Genomic DNA, 20,842 nt, shown 5'->3' on the forward strand with positions numbered 1-20,842 from the left:
GACCCTACCCAGAGAAACAGTGATGCCAGAGATGGAGGCAGAGACAATGAAGTGGGAGATGAAGCGGCTGGGACTTTAGACCCAGAAAGGGAGAGGGCCTGTGTGCTGATATCCGAGGGGCAGGCTTCCAGGGTATACCCTTTGGTTGGTTGTTGATGCATAGAGGGGATTGCAACCATGACAATGAAATATGATAGGATGAATGTAAAGCTAATCTTCTCCCATGTAAACTATCACATAATTTACAATAAAACATTTTAAAAAAAAGAAGATGGAAAGAATACACAGAGTCACTGTACCAAAAGAAAATGGTTGATGTTCAACCGTTTCAAGAGGTAGCATATGATCAAGAGCCAATGATACTGAAGGAAGAAGTCCAAGGTGCATTGAAGGAATTGGCTAAGAACTAGGCAGCAGGAATTGATGGAATAAAGATTAAAATCTTGCAAGAAAACGGGGAGGCACAAGAGGCACTCACTCATCTGTGCCAAGAAATTTGGAAGACAACTTATCTGGCTGACTGATCGGAAGAGATCTATATTTGTGCCCAATCCAAAGAGAAGTGACCCAACGGAATGCCAAAATCATCGGACAATCTCTTTGATATCCCATGTGAGTAAAGTTTTACTAAGGGTAATACAAAAACGGCTGCAAGCATACATTCACAGAGAACTTGCACAGGTTCAAGCCAGATTCAGAAGAGGCCGTGGAATGCGGGTTATCATTGCTAATGTCTGATGGATCTTGGCTGAAAGCAGAGAATATCAGAAAGATATCTGCCTGAGCTTTATTGACTATGCAAAGGCTTTAGATTGTGTGGATCATGACAAGTTATGGACAACTTTAAGAAGTAAGAGTATTCCTGAACACTTAATTGTGCTCATGAGGAATCTGTACCTGGACCAAGAGGCAGTAGTCTGAATCGAACATGGGAACAGTGAATGGTTTAAAATTAAGAAAGGCGTGCAACAGGGTTGTATTCTTTCACCATACTTATTCAACCTGTATGTTGAGCAAATAATCTGAGAAGCTGGGTTATATGAAGAAAAACGTGGCATCAGGATTGGAGGAAGACTCATTAACAACCTGAGATATGCAAATGATATAACCTTGCTTGCTGAAAGTGAAGAGGACTTAAAGTATGTACTGATGAAGATCAAGGAGCACAGTATGGAGTGCATCTCAGTGTAAAGAAAACAAAAATTCTCACCACTGGACCAATAGACAACATTCATATCAACGGAGAAAAGATTGAGGTTGTCAAGGACTTCATTCTTCCTGGATCAACTATCAACACTCGTGGAAGCAGCAGTCAAGAGATCAGATGACATATTGCATTAGGCAAATCTGCTGCATAGGAACTTTATAAAGTGTTGAAGAGCAAAGATGTCAGCTTGAAGACTAAGGTGCACCTGACCCAAGCCATGGTATTTTCAATAACCTGATATGCATCTGAAAGCTGTACAGTGAATAAGTTAGACAATAGAAGAATTGCTGCCTTTGAGTTATGGTGTTGGAGGTGAATATTGAAAGTGCCATGGGCTGCCAAAAGAACCAACAGATCTGTGTTGGAAAAGGTGCAGCCAGAGTGCTCCTTGGAGGCCAGGATGGCCAAACTTCATCTCTTATACTTCGGACATATTGTCAGGAGGGACTAGTCGCTGGAGAAGGATATCATGTTTGGTAAGGTGGGCATTCAGAGAAAAAAAGGAAGACCCCCAGAGAGATAGACTGGCAAAGTGACAGCATCAATGGGCTCAAACAATAGTGAGTTTGGGCCAGGATCAGGCAGTGTTTTGTTTGCTGTGCATAAGGTCGCTATGAATCAGTACCGACTTCCTAGGAATCAAATTGCTTTCTTTTTAATCAAAGAATAATCAATTTATTGAAATAGTTGATTGAAGGATCTGCAATGGTGAGTTCAACCTCTACTCCTGGCTCAGAATTGATGGAAGTGATCTGCTTAACAATCACGGAAGGACTATGCAAGTCAGTGAGTAGTTTGTGGATTCTCATATGGAAACGATATCAACTTTTAGAGCTGTCACCACACGGAGTTTTCCTTGTAGTGATTCTCAGGCTCTTGGCTGGCATCCTGAACAGTCCCTTCACTTTTAGGTTCATTTTTTTTATGCCTCTAAAAAGGAGCTCTGGTAGCGTAGTGGTTACGAATCGGGCTGCAAACCTCAAGGTAAGCAGTTCGAAACTACCAGCTGCTCCGCGGGAGAAAGATGAGGCTTTCTGCTCCCGTAAAGATTTACAGCCTCGGAAACCCTGATCAGGGTCTCTATGGGTCGGAACCGACTCGACGGCACTTAACAACAACAATCCAAGACAACACAAACTTCTCCAGGGCTTTTATATTACTGTTGATTAAAGTAATTCTAAGCCTGAATATAAGGAACTCTGGTAACGTAGGGGTTACAAATCAGGCTGCTAACCTCAAGGTCTGCAGTTTGAAACTACCAGCTGTTCCATGGGAGAAAGATGAAGCTTTCTGCTCCTGTAAAGATTTGCAACCTCAGAAACCCTGCGCAGGGTCACTATGAGTCAGAATCGACTCCACAATACTTAACAACAACAACAATCCAGAATATAAAGTATACCTTTCTCCTCTCCCGAATATATCCTAGGGATGGACCTACTGGGAGGGAAGATACTTATGACCTCCATAGGACAGTTCCATTTAAGGGTCCATATAGTAAAAATCTGTTATTCGGAGATGGGCAAAGTGGACCCCAGTCCATCTACTGCACCATCCTTGGGGTTAACATCAAGCAATATCGCCTACCTGGAGGGCATAAGGAGATTACAGTTACCTAGATAGGGGATTATTAGGCCCACTCACAGACCATTCAATAGCCCGGTGTGGTCAGTGTGGAAGCCATATGGATCATGCATATGACTGTAGATTACTGAGAGATTAATAAGGTGGTGCCCCCTCTTCATGCAGTTGTACCTAATGGTATTGGAGAATGCTTGGGTAGCTGTCACTTTGTGCTTGACCTAACTAATGCCCTTTCTAGTGTCTCTCTACCTTTATTTCAACTGGTATTCCACAGCTAGTGTTATACCTGAGTTCCAGAGGAAGGGCTGTCAACAAGACCAAACTGCAGGGCCATGGATCCATCAGCTGTCAAATCCTTGGGTGTTGTATACGACAAAAATGGCTCGAGGGGCTGTAACTGACAAAGTTCAAGCGGACTCCTGCTCTACCAAAGTAAAGGAGTTCCAAACATTTATGGGGGTGCTAGGGTAGCAGTTCGAAACTACCAGCTGCTCCGCGGGAGAAAGATGAGGCTTTCTACTCCCGTAAGGATTTACACCCTTGGAAACCCTGTACAGGGTCTCTCTATGGGTCGGAACCGACTCGAAGGCACTTAACAAGGGTATTACAAACCCTTTATTCCCCACTTGGCACAGATCTTGTTCCCCCTGTATCGTTTAGAAAAGAAAGGAAGCATTTGGGACTGGACGCCTGAGATGGAGCAGTCCTTTAACAAAGCCAGAGTAGCAATAAAACAGGTACAGGCTCTTGGGACTATAGCTATAGGGCAAAAGTGTGAACTGGATGTCACTAGCTACCCAGAGGGGTATGACTGGGGCCTGTGGATGTCAACAAGACAAGGCTGATGTATTCTCTTAGGATTTTGGTCTCAGCTATGGAAAGGTGCAGACATCTTCTGAAAAGCAACAGTGTACAATGTACAACAGCTTACAGCTTGTAGAAGACATCACAAAAGGGGCTCTTGTAACAATACTAACGAATGACCGTCTACAGGTATGGGTAAAGGACTTTGCTAAGCCCCAATCAGGAGCACTGGTAGTGAAGTGGATTATGAGGTGGGCTGCTAAGCCCCAAGGTAAGCAGTTCAAATCTACCAGCTACTCCATGGGAGACAGATGAGGCTTTCTGCTCCAGTAAAGATTTACAGCGTAAGAAACCCTATATAGGGTCACTATGCGTTGGAATCGACTCCATGGCACATAAATCACCAACCACCAATCCGGTGGGCGGCCACTTCAGTCCCACAGGTGTCACTCTGGTGCCCTTAAAAGCCACGACTACGGTGCAGTTCTTGATCAACTTGTTCTTTGACAAGCGTGAACAGTGGTGAGTCAGGAGCAGGAGTGAGGGAACAAAACACACTGTAGCAGCAACTGAGTCTTCCTCAAAGAACATTTTCCTGTTTTCACAGACGCTTATTGCCTAATGCTCATTCATTGTTGATTTCTGAGCTCTTATCCGGTCGTCCTCTCAGAGTAGGGACCCTTTGTGACCTGTGCTGCAGACTGTGCTCCTCCAGACAATTTCCATTTATTCAAGCACCCCAAGGATTGATCTATGAGAACACACCCCCACCGCCACCCCATGACTCAGTCAGGATAGACAGGGTCCACTATCATCTCCTCTTGGGGTTGTGGAGATTTCTTCCTGGTCCATCTTGTATCTTTTTACTGAGGTGTGGTCCTTACCTTTGCCTGGCTGTAGAGATTTCAGCTCCATTGCTCTGCTTCTCATGAGTCCCAGGCCTTGTGTCCTATGCTAGTAAGGCTGCTTAAACCCAAGCCCTTGTTGTTGTTGTTAGGTGCCACCTAGACACTTTTGACTCATAGTGGCCCAATATAAGGTTTCTGAGGAATAGCTGGTAGGTTGGAAATGCTTACCTGGCAGTTAACAGTTCAGTGCTTATCCTACAGCACCAAATCCAAGCCCTTTTGTTGTTAAGTGCCATCGAGTCAATTCTGACCCATAGCGACCCTGTATAGGGTTTCCAAGGAGCAGCTGGTGAGCTTGAACCACAGACAATGCAGTTTAAATGCAGTCTGGATCATTAACCCACAGCGCCACACCAGGACTCCGGGTACCACCCTTAGGTACCCCGTAATACAGTCAAAGCTCAGAAGCCACTTATCACGGAGGTTTTTGTTATCTCTTTGTTTTTGGTCTGTTAGTATTTGCTTTACTGTCCTTTACAACAACAACAACAAACCCAACATTTTATCTACCATTACCAACACACACATATATTTTTAACACTTAATTTTGAGTAGTTTCTACACACCCTTCACCCAGTTTCCCCTTACATTCACATTTTGCATAACCATAGAACAATGATGAAAATGAAGATATTAAGCTTGGCACAATGTATTAACTAAACCACAGAATCGATTTGGATTTCACTAGTCTTTGCACTAACACCCTTTCTAGTCCAGTATCCAACACTGTATTTCCTTGTCATGACTCATTTGTTGTTGTTGCAAGGTGCTGTTGAGACAATTCCGACTCACAGGGACCCTGTGCTCAGTTCGCGCCACCCTCACTATTGTCATGTTTCAGCCCAATGCTGCTGCCATTGTGTCAGTCCATCGCATTGGGGGTGTCCTCTTTTTCTCCCTATCAAGCATGATGTCATTCTTCAGGGTCTGCTCCCTCCTGATACATCCAAAGCATAAGAGATGAAATCTCACCATCCTTACTTCTAGGAATCATTCTGGCTGTTCTGGCTCTACTTCTTCCGAGACAGATTTATGCGTTCTTCTGGCAGTCAACGGTACTTTCAACATTCTTCGCCAACGCCATAATTCAGATGTATTCATTCTTCTATGATCTTCATTTCCTCCTCAATCTTTCTTTGACATTCATGACCTTATAACTTTTAAAGTATATTGGTTAATTGTTATTTTGCAGAAGGTTCTTCAATATGGGTTTCTCTGATACTTTCTCACAATCAGATTTTGGTTATGCATTATTGGGAAGAATTCCATAGGAGTGATGTGCTCTTCTCAGGGTATCACTGTTGTTGTTATTAAGTGCCGCTGAATTGGTTCTGACCCACAGTGACCCTGTATACGGTTTCCGAGGAGTGACTGGTGAGCCTGAGCCGCCGACCCTGCAGTTCAAACTGACTTTGCAGTCCAGTGCATTAACCCACAGCGCCACACCAGGGCGTCATATTGAGGGTATATAAAGCCACTGTGTCTTATTACTAAGGAACCCTGGCAACACAATGGGTTAAGAACTGGAATGCTAACCACAAGGTCAGTAGTTCAAACCACTAACTGCTATGGGAGAAACATGAGGCTGCTTGTTTCTGTGAAGGTTTAAAAACCCTCTGGGGCATTTCGACACTGTCCTACAGGGTTACTATGAATCAGAACCAACTCGACTACCCTGGATTTTGGTGTCTTATTACTGGTGATGTTAAGCTTTACCACTTGATTAGGGTGGTGTCTGCCAAGATTCCCCACTGTACAGTTACTATTTTCACCTTTGTAATTACTAAAGATTGGGGAAACGGTATTTTGAGACTATGCACATGGCTGCTTCTGCTTAAACTTTGACCCATCACTTTTAGCATCCATTAGTAAGTCTTACCATATTAATTATTATCAAGGGGTTTTGGCAATATATGTTCTTTGTTTCTCTCATTAAGTCTACATTTATTAAGCAGAATTCTTCTGTAACCAAGAGTGGCCCCTTCTCCCCTACTGATTTATCCATTCAGTTGTTTCTTTATATTAGTATGGGCTCAAGAATATTAATTTTATTCTTTGAGATATAATAACATTTATTTATTCAAAATAAACTTTTTTGCTTCAAACAACTTAAAAAAAATTAAATTACAGGAAAAAAAATGGTTATGTAGTAGTACAGAGAGTTTCCGTATATTCTGCTTCTTATCGCCCCTATTATTAACATCTTACATTTATATGGTTATATTCTGCATCTTATCTCCCCTATTATTAACATCTTACATCTTATCTACCCTATTATTAACATCTTACATTTTGGCTCTTCTAGCCAAGTCTTTACAAGAACCGAGTGGGGGCCATGTCTGACTTCCTCTGGCTTCACAAGGGGGAAGGAGAAGCAAACTCATTACCAGCCCAAGGCTGGTTCCTATGAAGTGGAGGTCAGACATACCTCCACCCAACAACCTTCCTTACCCTATTCTGACTCCAACCATCCCTCCTACAGCACTCTCTGTCTGCTTCACAGCTGGGTTCAACAATCCACTGCAACAGCTACAGAGAACTTCTAACAATACTCACAACTATGGGGTTTATTAAGGAAGCAAACAGGGTACAATGCAGGATCAAAACCAATTCAGGATGCAACAGTTTTCCAATCAAGAATGCCTCTTCTCTGCCATACTGCAGAAACACCTTAATCTTGTCTCCAGCTTTTCAGTAATGTGGCCCCTCGGCCTCTACCTTGCTTTGGCAAATGTTAAAAGCTCTTTTAGGCAGTCTGTGAATGCCCAAAGGGCACATTTTGCAAACCAGTCTCCTGTCTGTAGTCACTCAGCTATTCTACGTACATGGGCCTGGAGGCCTCAGCTGCTCTGTCTCTCCATGCCACTGCCTCGACCACCATCTTTGCGACTGCAGCTTTTCTAGGTAGGTGTCTCGCACTCCACTCATGTTCTTCCTTCTTGATGGTCCAGGATCATCTGTTCCTGCTTCTGAGATGGCTCCTTTTAAACCAAGCGGGATGGCACAACTAGCCAATCCCAGCCTTAGAGTCCTATGCACCTTAATTGCATGGTCTCACCCAATCAGTTGGTAGAAATTAAGAAGACCTTGGGTAGAAAAGTCATATCAAGTAAGTTCAAGGCACCCCAATCTTTTTAACTCCCACCAAATGACTGGGGAGGACTATGCAAATGTGAGGTACTGTGGCCAAGAAAGGGGAGTAGGTAGCTTGCTGATAATATAAAGAAGGTGCATAGGAAACATGTTGGGTAGGACCAGGCTAATACAGTGCATGGAACCCTAACTGGCTAAGTTTGTCATTCAACTAGGCTTAAAATGAGCCATTGCAGAGGTGGAGAAGGATCTCACTACCATCAAGAAAGCAGAGCCAGCAGTGGAGCATGTCCTTTGGCCTCCAGGTCCTTGCAGTGAACATCTTCAATCCAGGAGACACACAACTGGAGTTGGCGAGAGATTATGAGAAGCAGTGGCAAAGAAGTGACAACAACAGAGGCAGGGGACAGCACAGGGGAAAAAGCTGAGTGTCTGTGGCAGGAAGGCTGGCTGGTGGAGGGGGGTGCCCCGGACATTTCAGCAGAGTTAAGAGAGCTTGGTAACATCTGCGCAAGCACAACACAGGCCAAGAGATTGAAGGACCTGGAATCAACAACGTTGGGGTCCGTTGGGTCACAGATGTCACGGCCAAATTAGACTGTAAAGACGATGGCTAAGATGACTATCAAACGTACCAACCACTCCTCAGAAACCCTATGCAGGGTTGCTATGAGTTAGAACTGACTCGACGGCACTTAATCATAACAACAAAGACACATTTTAATCAAATACAATACATAAATTTTGTTTGGATTTTGATTCAAAGAAATCAACTTTTTTTAAAACCCATGACTTTTTAAAAACATATGGAGGAAAATCAGACACAAACTGGGTATTAGTTCATAGTGTTAATATTGTTGAGTATCTCCACATCTTAAAACAATTAATGGTATTGTTTATTTAAGTCCTTATCTGTTAGTGATATCTACTTAAGTATTAACTGAAGAATATGATTTCTAGGATTTTTGTTCATATACTCGAGTGTTTTTGTTTTTGTTTTTAACTATGTAAGTTTTTAGCAAACGGGGTAAATCAGTATGGTTGGTATTAAGAAATCCTAGTAGGCATCAATCACTGTGACAATAGTATTATGGTTTGGTTTTGTTGTCCTTATCTGTTAAGAGACACCAAAGTACAAATCAAAGAATAAGATGTACACACAGACACACCCCAAGAAAGCTATAGGGGTGTTCCCAGAAATAGGCGTGTTCCCAGAAAATTTTGCAGAATATAGATAACCACTGAAGCTTGGTGATAGGCAGGTAAGAGTTCACTATAGACTTTTTCTGAGTTAGGTGCATGGCTGATAAATTCAATAAGAAAGATTTTAAGTAATAAAATAAGCTATCTACCTCATAAACTGGTCCAACTTCATAATCTGTGAAAAATCCAATTGACGGCTTAGCTAGAAACACTGGAGTATCGGCACAACTGTAAGAGAGAAAAAAGCAGGGAAGTATGAAATACATACTCTACAGTGAATGATTCATGTAAAAACAAATATAGCCAAGTCACTGAAGACATTCACAATGTGTCATTTGTTATTTCTTTTAAAAGCAGGTTACAAAATAATATGTGAGCATAATCCAATCATTCTGCAGTCATACAGAGTTATTAATTTCATGTAGAGGGAAAACTCTAGAAGTTTCAAAACCAAATATCAACCAAACAATATTGAACAGCATTGTTTTTCTTTTTGGATATCAGTGTTTTCTGATTTTTCTTAACCAACATATTATTGATCAACTAAAGAAAGGTTCACAGTTTTAAGTCCATTAAAGTTATGAATCCATGAAACATCTCATAGTCCTCTCATAAGGACAATGACTAAAATATAGCCAAAAGTACTCTATTAAAAAATAACAATTTATAACAATGATTTAATTAATCCAATTTTAAACATTTTTTTTTTTTATTATCTAAGACATAAGCTAAAGGAAGGAACACATCTTCGCTACAGAGATTCCTCCCATGTGACCTGACTATTTGAACATAAGCAACAGTCAATATCAACCCAAAGCTCTGGCAGACAAAAATAAAGCACAAGCTTAGGACAGTGGAATTGGGATGTCCAAAGGCATCTGTGGGTGGTCCCACTCCATTCTGATACTGACATCCTGCCCTTAACAGTCTATTGACTCCCACAAATGGACCAAACCCAGTACCTCTGGATTTTGAGTCCGATTTTCTGAGAATACAAGCCAAGGAAAGACACACCTCTGTTCTGACATTATACTCTGGAATTTTCCTTTCTGTTCTGGCTTCTTTAGAGGAAAAAGAAGAGACCTGCCTCCATATGGAGTGTCAGGAGGGAAAAACCGAGGGTTTTTTAGGAAGCGGTTCTGACTCTCCATCCGGGCAAGCAGACGTCGCTCCAGTTCTCTCTGTGGCACACGTAAGTGGTTCATCCAGTTTTTATTCCGCGGTGGACTTGCTTTCTTTGAAACACATAAAAGTATAAAGTCAATGGAAGGTAAAAGGTCTGTGTATGTTGACATCTTGACCAATGGCAACCCACAGATGGCCAGTGCAACACCTGCTTTCTGTTTACCTATGGATTCATAATAACTTCTGGCATCATCTTGAGTGCCTTCCCCACCATCACTCCCAGCCCTCACTCTCCACACACATTGCTGTGGCAAGACTTCAAAACTAACCTTGGCAGTTTGTTTGGTCCTGTGTTCGGCATGAGATGAGTCACTTGTCAAATTGTCCAAACTGAGGTCTGACTGCTCAGTATCAGCAAACTTCTTTCTACATAAAACATCAAGCTTCTTGGCCACCTCTTTTTTTCTAATGGCACGTTTCTCACAACTGAATGTCATTTTTTGACATCTAGGGAGGAAGTTGCCTGCAACACCAAGGTAACAAACTCAGTTACGTATTAAGAAGAGGAGGAGGACAGGCGTTTCCAAGATGACTAATAAAGCCACTAATGTCACAGTTAGCTTGGTAGATTCTCCTAAATTTTCACTATTAGTCTACCAGGTGTGGGTTTTTTTCAGCGCGTGAACTACTGCTGGAATTGATTCTGTGTACTTAAGACTTCCTTCTTCCTACTCTGTTTTAGTCTGGAAGCTACACTGAAACCTGTGCACCATGGTTGACCCTGCTGGTATTTAAAATACTGGTGTCATAGCTTCCAGCATCAAGGCAACACTCAAGCCACCACAGTATGACAAACTGACAGATGAGTGGTGGAAGAAGGAAGGTGAATTACTTCTGATTGTTTAGCCACCGAAAACCTATGGAATAACAATGGAACACTGTCAGATATAGTACCAGAAAATGAAAACTTTATGAAGAGTAGCAGAACATTATCAGACATAATGCTGGAATTTGAACCCCTCAGGTTGGAAGGCACTCAAAATATGACCAGGGAAGAGCTGCCTCCTCAAAGTAGACTCGTCTACCATGATATGGATCGGGCAAAACATTCAGTACCTTTATTTGCTGATGGGACATGACTCAAAATGAGGAGAAACAGTTGCAAATATCCATTAATAATCAAAACATGCAATGTAAGAAGTATGAATCTAGGAAAATTGGAAGTTGTCAAAAATGAAATGGAATACATAAACATCGATATTTGAGACGTTAGCGAACTGAAATGGACTGGTATTGGCCATTCTGCATCTGACAGCCATATGGTTTACTATGCTGAGAACAACAAATTCAAGAGGAATAATGCAGCACTCATTGTCAAAAACAGTATTTCAAGATCTAGTTTGAAGTTCAATACTGTCTGTGATAGGAAGGAATATATCCATATGCCTATAAGGAAGATCAGTTAATGCCACTATTATTTAAGTTTATGCATCAACCACTAAGGCAAATGATGATGAAACTGAAGAATTCTACCAACTTCTTCAGTGTGAAATTGATCAAACATGCAGTCTAGAGGTATTGATAATTACTGGAATGCATATGTTGGAAACAAAGAGGAAAGATCCATAGTTGGAAAATATGGCCTTGGTGATAGAAATGATGCTGGAGATCACATGATAGAATTTTGCAAGACCAATGACTTCTTCATTGCAAATATCTTCTCAAAACTACATAAAAGACAACTATACACATGGATCTCACCAGAAGGAATACATAGAAATCAAATTGACTACAGCTGTAGAAAGAGATGATGGAAATTCTTCATATCGTTAGTCAAAACAAGACCAGGGAAAATTGTGGAACAGACCATCAGTTGCTTATATCTAAGTTCAAGCTTAGTGGAGCTCTGGTAGCATAGTGGTTACGAATCGGGCTGCAAACCGCACGGTCAGCAGTTCGAAGCTACCAGCTTCTCCGTGGGAGAAAGATGAGGCTTTCTGCTCCCGTAAAGATTTACAGCCTTGGAAACCCTGTTCAGGGTCGCTATGGGTCGGAACCAACTCGACGGCACTTAACAACAACAACAAGCTCAGGCTGAAGCTGAATAAAGTTAAAACAAATTCATGTGAGCCAAAATACGACCTTGAACTGTATCCCACCTGAATTTAGAGACCATCTGAAGGACAGATTTGAAGCTTTAGACAGTACTGACCAAAGATCAGAAGAGTTGTGGGAGGACCTCAAGATCATCATACAAAAGAAAGCAAAAGGTCATTAGAAAGACAGGATAAAAGGAAAAACCAAAATGGATTTCAGAAGAGCCTCTTACACTTGCTCCCTAACATAGAGATGCTAAAGCGAAAGAAAGAAATGAGGTAAAAGAGCTGAACAGAAAATTTCAAAGGGCAGCTTGAGAAGACAAAATCAAGTATTATAATGAAGTGTACAAAGACCTGGAGTTAGAAAACCAAAAGGGAAGAACATGCTTAGCATCTTTCAAACCCAAAGAATTCAAGCCTTGACTTGTAATACTGCACAATATTGAATGATACAGAAAAGCATCAAAAGAAGATAGAAGCTTGGGTTAAATAAAATTTACTTCTAAAATAAAAAAAGAGACGATAGAAGATATACACAGAGTCACTGTACCAAAAAGAAATGTTTCAACCATTTCAAGAGGTAGCATATGACCAAGAACTGAGGACTTCTGAAGAAAGAAGTCCAAGCTGCACTGGAGGCATTGGCAAAAAACAACGCTCCAAGAGTTGACGGAATACAAATTAAAATCTTCAAACTGATGGAACACTGGAGATGCACAGTTATCTATACCAAGAAATTTGGAAGACAGCTACCTGGCTAACAAATTAAAAGACACCCATATTTGTACCCATTCTAAGAGAAGTGAGCCCTCAGAATGCAGAAATCACTGAACAATATCATTAATAACACATGCAAGTAAAATTGTACTGAAGATGATTTTAAAAATGACAACAATACATTCACAAGGAACCGCCAGAATTTCAAGCCAGATTCAGAAGAGGTGGTGGATTGAGGATATCATGACTGACATCAGATGGATCTTGAATAAAAGCAGAGTATATCAGAAAGATGTTTACTTGTGTTTTATTGACTACGAAGGCTTTCAACTGTGTGGAGCATGACAGGCTGTGGATAACACTGTGAAGAATGGGTATTCCAGAACACTTAATTGTGAATATGAGGAACCTGTACAAAGAGCAAGAAACAGTCTTTTGAACAGAACAAGGGATTTACTGAATGGTTTTAAATCAGGAAAAGTATGTACCAGAGTTGTCATAATCACCCACAAGTGCATGTCTGAAGATGCTGTTAAAAAAAAACTCACATGAGGAATCAAAATCTGTGTTAGCTTTTTACATCCCCAAAAAGTTACATAAGAATATTCTTTGCTAGCAAGCGTGCAATGAAATAGATACCAGCATAGATGGTTTAGCACAATGCCTGGTAAATGCTCAATAAGTATTAGCTCTATCTTTATTTACCTGCACAAGATAATGAGTTTCCAATGGACTTAAAGTTCCTAAGGGGCTTTGTACCCTGTGACACTGGATTCTGCAGCTTCTTTCTGGTCTTACTGCTTTACACAGTAGAACTCTCGAGAAACTTTTCTCATCAAATCTCTAGATCCTAATCTCCCATCCCAAGCCTTTTGTGGGTTCCAAAGCCCCCAGAGACCATTAAGTAGTCCCACTGCTGTGCAGCCTGTCCTTTATGCCTGGCCCTGCTAGGCAATCCTGATGTTTGTCCATTCTCCTCATTGACATGGTGATTCTCCCCAAACTCAACTCTCTGCTTTAGCCCACAGTACAGACTCCTACTCCCCATTCTCAGAAGACCTTGCCTTTCATATCTCAGGAAACTGGTCCAGAATCACAAACATGCACACACTCTTCTCTGCCTCTCCACTCACTCTTCCCTCCATTCTCAAAAGATGAAAAGTTCTTCTTTTCTTGTATGGGAAAATTCCTACATCCACATTCAGACTCCATTTCCTCCTTATTCCAGAAGGAATTTGTTCCCCTGACTAATATGCCTTTAGTTTCTCTCTCTCTTGTTTTTTAAAACTACATCTTAAATGTTTTCACATTTCCTTGTGTTGGGCAGTTGACAAGAACATCACGTTGAGAAGTTATGACTTTTATCTTGAGAGCTAATGAGGAAATGACATGCTGAGATTTTATTTTCTTAGTAGTCACTATCAAAATGCAAGAGAAGGGGGAAAATGCCTGTGAAACAGGAAACCAAAGCCAAGATGACCAATGTGGTTCTGCTATTAAAGAATTTTTCTGGAATAATATCAGAGGCTTCCAGAGAATACAGAAACATTACCTTTAGGCGCAGAGCAAAATGGCACTGTATCACTGTAGTAATCTTCGGGGCAGATCAAATGATGTTTCCGTAGTAACTCACTGTCCACAAACCATCTGAAGACAGACTTGACTGCACAGAAGGGAAACAGAATAAAGGTGCTTCAAGTCAGACTGACATTGAAGAATCCACACTCAAATTTTTTCATCCTCTTAGCCTAAACTAACAAGATTCTTTCTCAGAAACCTGTGGTAATGTTGAGAATTAAGAAGCTAGTCAGCAAATATTTATCAGCGATATTTAAAAGAGACCAACCATTTGGCAAGGCTATATAGCAGTATTACGTGAGTTAAACTATTGTTACAGAAAGGTCTATAATAAAACAGAATTAAGAGAAGTGTGGCAGATTGAATAACTGACATCAATTCTTCACCATTCCTTATATCTACACTCATTGCCATGTGACTTTGTAGTCCCTGCTGCTAGTGGCCAACTAGTAATGATAAAAGGAATTATTACAATCATTATGTTATTGTTGTTAGTAAGTGACGCGGAGTCAGTTCTGACCCACAGTGACCCTGTACAGGGTTTCTGAGGAGCAGCTGGTGAGCTTGAACCACAGAGCTTGTGGCTGAAACTGACTTTGCAGACTAGCATGGTTTATTTAAGAAAGACTTGTCATTGAATGTTGGACAGTGAATGTTTGGAGAGAAATAGATTATTGACATAATTTAAAAATAGCCCTCCAGAAAATACAAATCAATGATAAAGACAAAAAATGGCGAATTTACTGTGGAGAGCCATGGCAGATCATGTGCCTCCAGATGTGATACGGTGCTCCTGCCAAGAAGGTCTGAGTCTGGTCACGAGAAAATATCAGACAGAACCATTTTACAGAATAAAAAGTCTGTCAAGAGCTGTCAAGAACTGCCAAGAACTGCCAAGAACTGCCAGGAACTGTCAAGAATATGAAAGACAGGAAAATGGTCAAATTATTATTCCAAACAAAGGAAAAAGAGACAGTACAACTAAATGTAACATGACTCTTGGGTAGGCTCCTGGGCTAGAAAGGAAAGAGAGATGCTGTTGTGAAGGGAAGTGACTTCTGAATCGGACTTGTGGATACCAGTGCAGATCCCTAGACAATGGGCAATGAAGCAAATACAGTAAAACATTAACAGCTGGGGAATTACGGAAAAGGACACTTAGGAGTTCTTTGTGCACACCTGGAGGCAACTTGATGACATTCAAGTCCCCAAAGGACTGTACTTCTGCCTGGCGCATGGTCTGTTCTTCCTCTGCCATGGCCCGAGCGCGGGCCTGAATGATGTGCCTCTCCAACATTTCAACCTCCTTCAGTCGCTGCTTGTAGAGCTCTCGAATCTGGCAGGTGAAGATCAGAGACACAGAAATATGGTGAGACCACATAGCTTTCCTCAACGTACCTCAGCATCAGAGCTTCCCATGGAGCATAGAGTAAGCATCACAGCATTAGAAAGGCCATCTGACAACTGAATAGATGTAAAAACTGACACCCCTAGAGGGGAAATGATTTCAAGCTTTCACAGTAAGGTCAGTAACAGAGCTAAGACTGAAACCCTGTCTCTTAGATCTACAGTAAAGAAGATGTTGTCTAAACCCTGAAATTCCACACACAGATTTTCACACTATCTGTGGTAGAGGACGGGATGCGTCACCCAGATGATCCTTCAAGGAAGAACTTGATTCCCAGCTGCAGGGGGTGTAGTCAGTACACATCCCTCAGTCGCCGGCCACTTCAGAGTCTACGTAGCTACTGGATGGGGTTTGCCTGAGATCTGGTGATGGAGAGAGGCAAAGATAGAAATGCTTGGCTACTTTGGCCCAAAGAAAAAACACTCTGACAGACAATACTGTCTCTACAGCAATCTGATGCATTTGCTGATGTTTATAGGGCCTTAGTCCAATACCCAATTCTGCCTCCCCGCTGCTCTTCACAGGGGTTGATCTCTAATAAACACTTTGCACCCCAAACTCTTATCACAGTGTCTTCTTCAAGAGAGTTCAATCTGGATGCCCAACATACTTCTCAAGACTAATTACAGATCGACTAGCCAGGAAGGCATCTGAGTCGAAACTTCTTGAAGTAAGAAGCTCATTGGGTTGGATAATGTTGGACAGTTCGTACAAGGAGACAACGTTCCTTACTATATTCCTGGAGCTGGTAGGATCTCAAAAGTGTTTTGTAGATTTTTTTTTTTTTTTAGTAAAAATGTGCACTAGGGGAAAGAAATGAATCAGATACAGTCTCTGCTCTCAGTTGTGAGGATGGCACGGTCCAGGCAGTGTTTTGTTCTATTGTGGATAGGGTGCCTATGAGTTGGAATCAGCTTGATGGCAACTAACAACAACAATGATCAACAGCAAATGTTACAGAACTATACACTCTGGGTTCAAATCCTGGCTCCTTCAAATAAGATCGATATAATGTGGGACAATCCTTACTACTGTATGCCTCAATTTCCTCCTATATAAAGTGGGGATAATAATATTTGCCCGTTGTTGTTAATGACAGAGCCCATTACTGTTGCCATTGTGACAATCCATCTTGTTGGGGGGGGTCTTCCTCTTTTTTGCTGACACTCCATTTTACCAGGCATGTCCTTCTCCAGGGACTGGTCATTCCTGTCTTCTAACGAGCATTCAGGCTATACTACTTCCAACACAGATTTGTTTGTTCTTCTGGAAGTCCGTGGTACTTTCAATATTCTTCTCCAACACCATAACTCAAATGCATCAATTCATCTACAGTATTCCTTATTCACTGTCCAACTTTCACATGCATGAGTCTACTGAAAACATCATGGCTTATGTTAGGCAACACTTTAGTCCTCACACTGAAATCTTTGTTCTTGAAAAGTTTAAAGAGGTCTTGTGCAGCAGATTGCCTAACATAATACATCATTTGTTATCTTGACTGCTGCTTCCATGAAAGTTTTTGAAAACTTCAATTGTTTCTCCATTTATTACGATGTTATTTATTGGTCTAGTTTTATGGGTTTTTGGTTTTTTTTTACATGGAGGTGCAATCCATACAGAAGGCTGGAGTCTTTGATCTTCATCAGTAAGTATTTTAAGTTTTCTTTGCTTCCAGCAAGAAAGGTTGTATCATCTGCATATCACAGGCTGTTGATGAGTCTTCTTTCAATTGTAAAGTCACGTTCTTCTTCATATAACCCAGGTTTCTTGGATTATTTGCTCAGCGTACAGATTAAATATGGTGAAAGAATACAACCCTGATACACACCTTTCCTGATTTTAAACCATTCAGTGTCCCCTTGTTCTGTTCAAAGACAGCCTCTTGGTGTATGTACAGGTTCTTCATAAACACAATGTGTTCTAGCAGCCCCACTCTTCACAAAATTATTCATAATCTTGTTATGATCTATTTAACTGAAAGTCTTTGCAAAGTCAATTAAGCACAAGCAAACATCTTTCCAGTATTCTCTGCTTTCAATCAAGATCCATCTGACATCAGCAAAGCTATTCCTCATTCCACATCCTATTCTGAAACTGACTTGAATTTCTGGCAGTTCCCTATCAGCATACTGTTGCAGCCATTTTTGAATTATCTTCAGCACACTTTAACTTGCTTGTGATATTAATGATACTATTCAATGATTTCAGCATTCTGTGGAGTCACCTGTCTTTGGAATGGGCACATATATGGATGTCTTCCAATAGATTGGTCAGGTAACTTTCTTCCAAATTTCTTGGCATAGATGAGTGAGCATCTCTAGTGCTTCATCAGTTTGTTGAAAGATTTCAATTTGTAGTCCATCAATTCCTGGAGCATTGTTTTTCGCCCATACAGGAAACATTGGTTCTTGATCATATGCTGCCTTTTGAAATTGTTGAACATCAGCTATTTCTTGTTGGAGTGACCCTGTGTATACCACCTTTCATCTTTTTTTTTAACCTTTTATTGTGACTTGAATGAGAGTTCACAGAGCAGATCATCAGTTTTATATTCAAGAAATCATACAGTTCATTTCCTTAAAATGATTGCAATCCCCTTCACATGCCATCAGTTACCAATATTTACCTCATACTTTATTTTTTAACAATATTTACCTCTACTCACTATTTAAAAAATATTTTTTTCCACCCCCCCCCCCACACACACACACACACTTGTCCTGGATCCATCATAGAATGTTTCATTTAGCAAGAAAATCTTTTCTTAACTTTTCACAACAGTGATCTCATGCAATATTTGTCATTTTGTGATTGACTAATTTCACTCAGCATAATGTCCTCCAGGTTCATACATGTTGTGAGGTGTTTTGCAGTTACTTTGTTTTTCTTAAACGTGTAATATTCCACTGCGTGTATGTACCAAAATTTGTTTAACCATTCTTCTGTTAATGGGCATGTAGGCTGTCTTCATATTTTTGCTACTGTGAATAGTGCTGTAATGGACATGGGTGTGTATGTTCCCCTGACTCGATAGTCGTGTCGCAGTTCTTATTTCTTGACGATATATACCATGATTGCTGGGTCATGTGGCTTTTCTACTTGCAACTTTTTAAGAATACGCCATACCATTTCTATAGTGGTTGCACCCTTTACAGCACCACTACCAGTACAGGAGGATGCCAGACTCCCCAAATCCTTGCCAGCATTTGTTGTTTTCTCTTTCTTGGAACTTTGCTATTAATGCTGGAATAAGATGATATCTCATCGCTGTTGTGACCTGCATCTCTGCTGGTGTGGTGCTGTAGGATAAGCACTTAACCACAAGGTCAATTTGAACTGCAAGGTTGGTGGTTCAAACTCAGCCAATGTTCCTCAGAAACCCCATATAGGGTTGCTATGAGTTGGAGCTAACTCAGCAGCACTTAACAACAGTAATGGCTAGTGATCATGAGCATTTCTTCATATGTTTGTTGGCTGCCTGAATGCCTTCCTAGGTGAAGCATCTGTTCATATTCTCTGCCCATTTTTCAATTGGATTATTTGTCTTCTTGCTGAGCATTGCAATGTTCTATACATTTTGGAGAGTGGTCTTTTGTTTGATAGGTCATCACCAAACATATTTTTTTTCTCAAGTCTATGAACTCTCTTTTTACTCTTTGGATGTATGTAAGTGTCTAATTGTTAGGAAATCCCAGTCATCTATTTTGTCTTTAGTTTGTGTGTTTTCAGTTATGTTTCATAACGTGTTTATGCCATGTATCAGTGCTCCTAAGTTCCTTATTATTCTCACTTATGACCTGTGTAGTTCTAGGTTTTACATTTAGGTCTCTAAATGCACGTCATTTTTGTATAGGGTGTGAGACATGGGTCTTGTTTTATTTGTCTGCAAATGATTTCCCAATTTTGCCAACACCATTTGTTGAAGAAACTATCTCTTCCACATTTAATGCATTTTGGCTCTTTGTTGAACACTAACTGACTATAGGTGTATGGATTTACTTCTGGGTTATCAATTCTGTTCCACTGATTTATGTGTCTTTCATTGTACCAGTACCAGGCTGTTTTGACTATTGTGGCTGTGTAGTAGGTTTTGAGATTGTGAAGTGAGAGATCTCCTATTTTGTTCTTTTTAAATAACGCTTTGCTTCCCTTAGTCTCTTTCCTTTCCATATAAAGTTAGTGATTAGTTTTTCCATCTCTTTATAGATTGATGTTGGAATACAGATTACGATAGCATTATATCTATAGATTGCTTTGGGTAGTATTGACATTTTCACAATTTAAGTCTTCCTATGCTCAAGCATGATATATTCCTCCATTTATGCAGGTCTTTTTGGTTTCTGTTAGTAGCGTTTTGTAATTTTTTTTGTATAGGTCTTTTGTTTCTCGAGTTAGATTTATTCCCAAGTATTTCATCTTTTGGGTTGTTATTGTAAATGGTATTATTTTCCTGATTTCTTTTTCAGAGTTCTCTTTATTAGTCTAAAGGAATCCAACTGCTTTTTGTATGTTAATTTTATGTCTTGCCACTTTGCTGAATCTATTAATGAACTCCAATAATTTTCTTGTAGAGTCTTTGGTATTTTCTAAGTATAAGATAGTATCATCTGTAAATAAAGAGAGTTTTACTTCTTCTTTGCCAATTTGGATTCCTTTCATTTCTCTTTCTTCCCTTACAGCTCTGGTTAACAATTCCAGCACAATAGCTAATGTTGTTGTTGTTAGGTGCCATCAAGTCAGACCTGACTCATAGCAATCCTATACACAATAGAATGAAACACTGCCTGGTCCTCAGCCAACCTCACAATTGTTGCCACGCTTGAGCCCATTGATGTTGTCACTTTACCAATCCATCTCGCTGGGAGTCTTCCTCTTTCTCTCTGACCCACCACCTTACCAAACATGATATCCTTCTCCAGCAACTAGTCCCTCCTGACAATATGTCCGAAGTATAGGAGATGAAGTCTGGCCATCTTGGCCTCCAAGGAGCACTCTGGCTGCACTTCTTCCAACACAGTTGGGTTTTTTTGACAGCCCATGGCACTTTCAATATTCTCCTCCAATATCATAACTCAAAAGCATCAATTCTTCTATGGTCTTCAGTATTCACTGTCCA

At 40.7% G+C, this 20,842-nt stretch overlaps 1 protein-coding gene across 1 annotated transcript in view; it reads right to left on the bottom strand.

Annotated features, from left to right (window-relative positions):
* Positions 1–20,842, bottom strand: part of DLEC1 (deleted in lung and esophageal cancer 1) — a 106,308-nt gene that overhangs the window by 75,346 nt on the left and 10,120 nt on the right. The window contains exons 2-6 of the mRNA XM_006869184.1: positions 15,495–15,651; positions 14,290–14,400; positions 10,251–10,444; positions 9,811–10,031; positions 8,946–9,024 (exon numbers count right to left, since the gene is read on the bottom strand). Coding sequence (XP_006869246.1) covers positions 8,946–9,024; positions 9,811–10,031; positions 10,251–10,444; positions 14,290–14,400; positions 15,495–15,651 — 762 coding nt within the window. The remainder of the gene's footprint in view (positions 1–8,945; positions 9,025–9,810; positions 10,032–10,250; positions 10,445–14,289; positions 14,401–15,494; positions 15,652–20,842) is intronic.

The sequence above is a fragment of the Chrysochloris asiatica genome, unplaced genomic scaffold (genome assembly GCF_000296735.1).
Source record: "Chrysochloris asiatica unplaced genomic scaffold, ChrAsi1.0 scaffold00127, whole genome shotgun sequence".
In the NCBI taxonomy this organism is placed as follows: Eukaryota; Metazoa; Chordata; class Mammalia; order Afrosoricida; family Chrysochloridae; genus Chrysochloris; species Chrysochloris asiatica.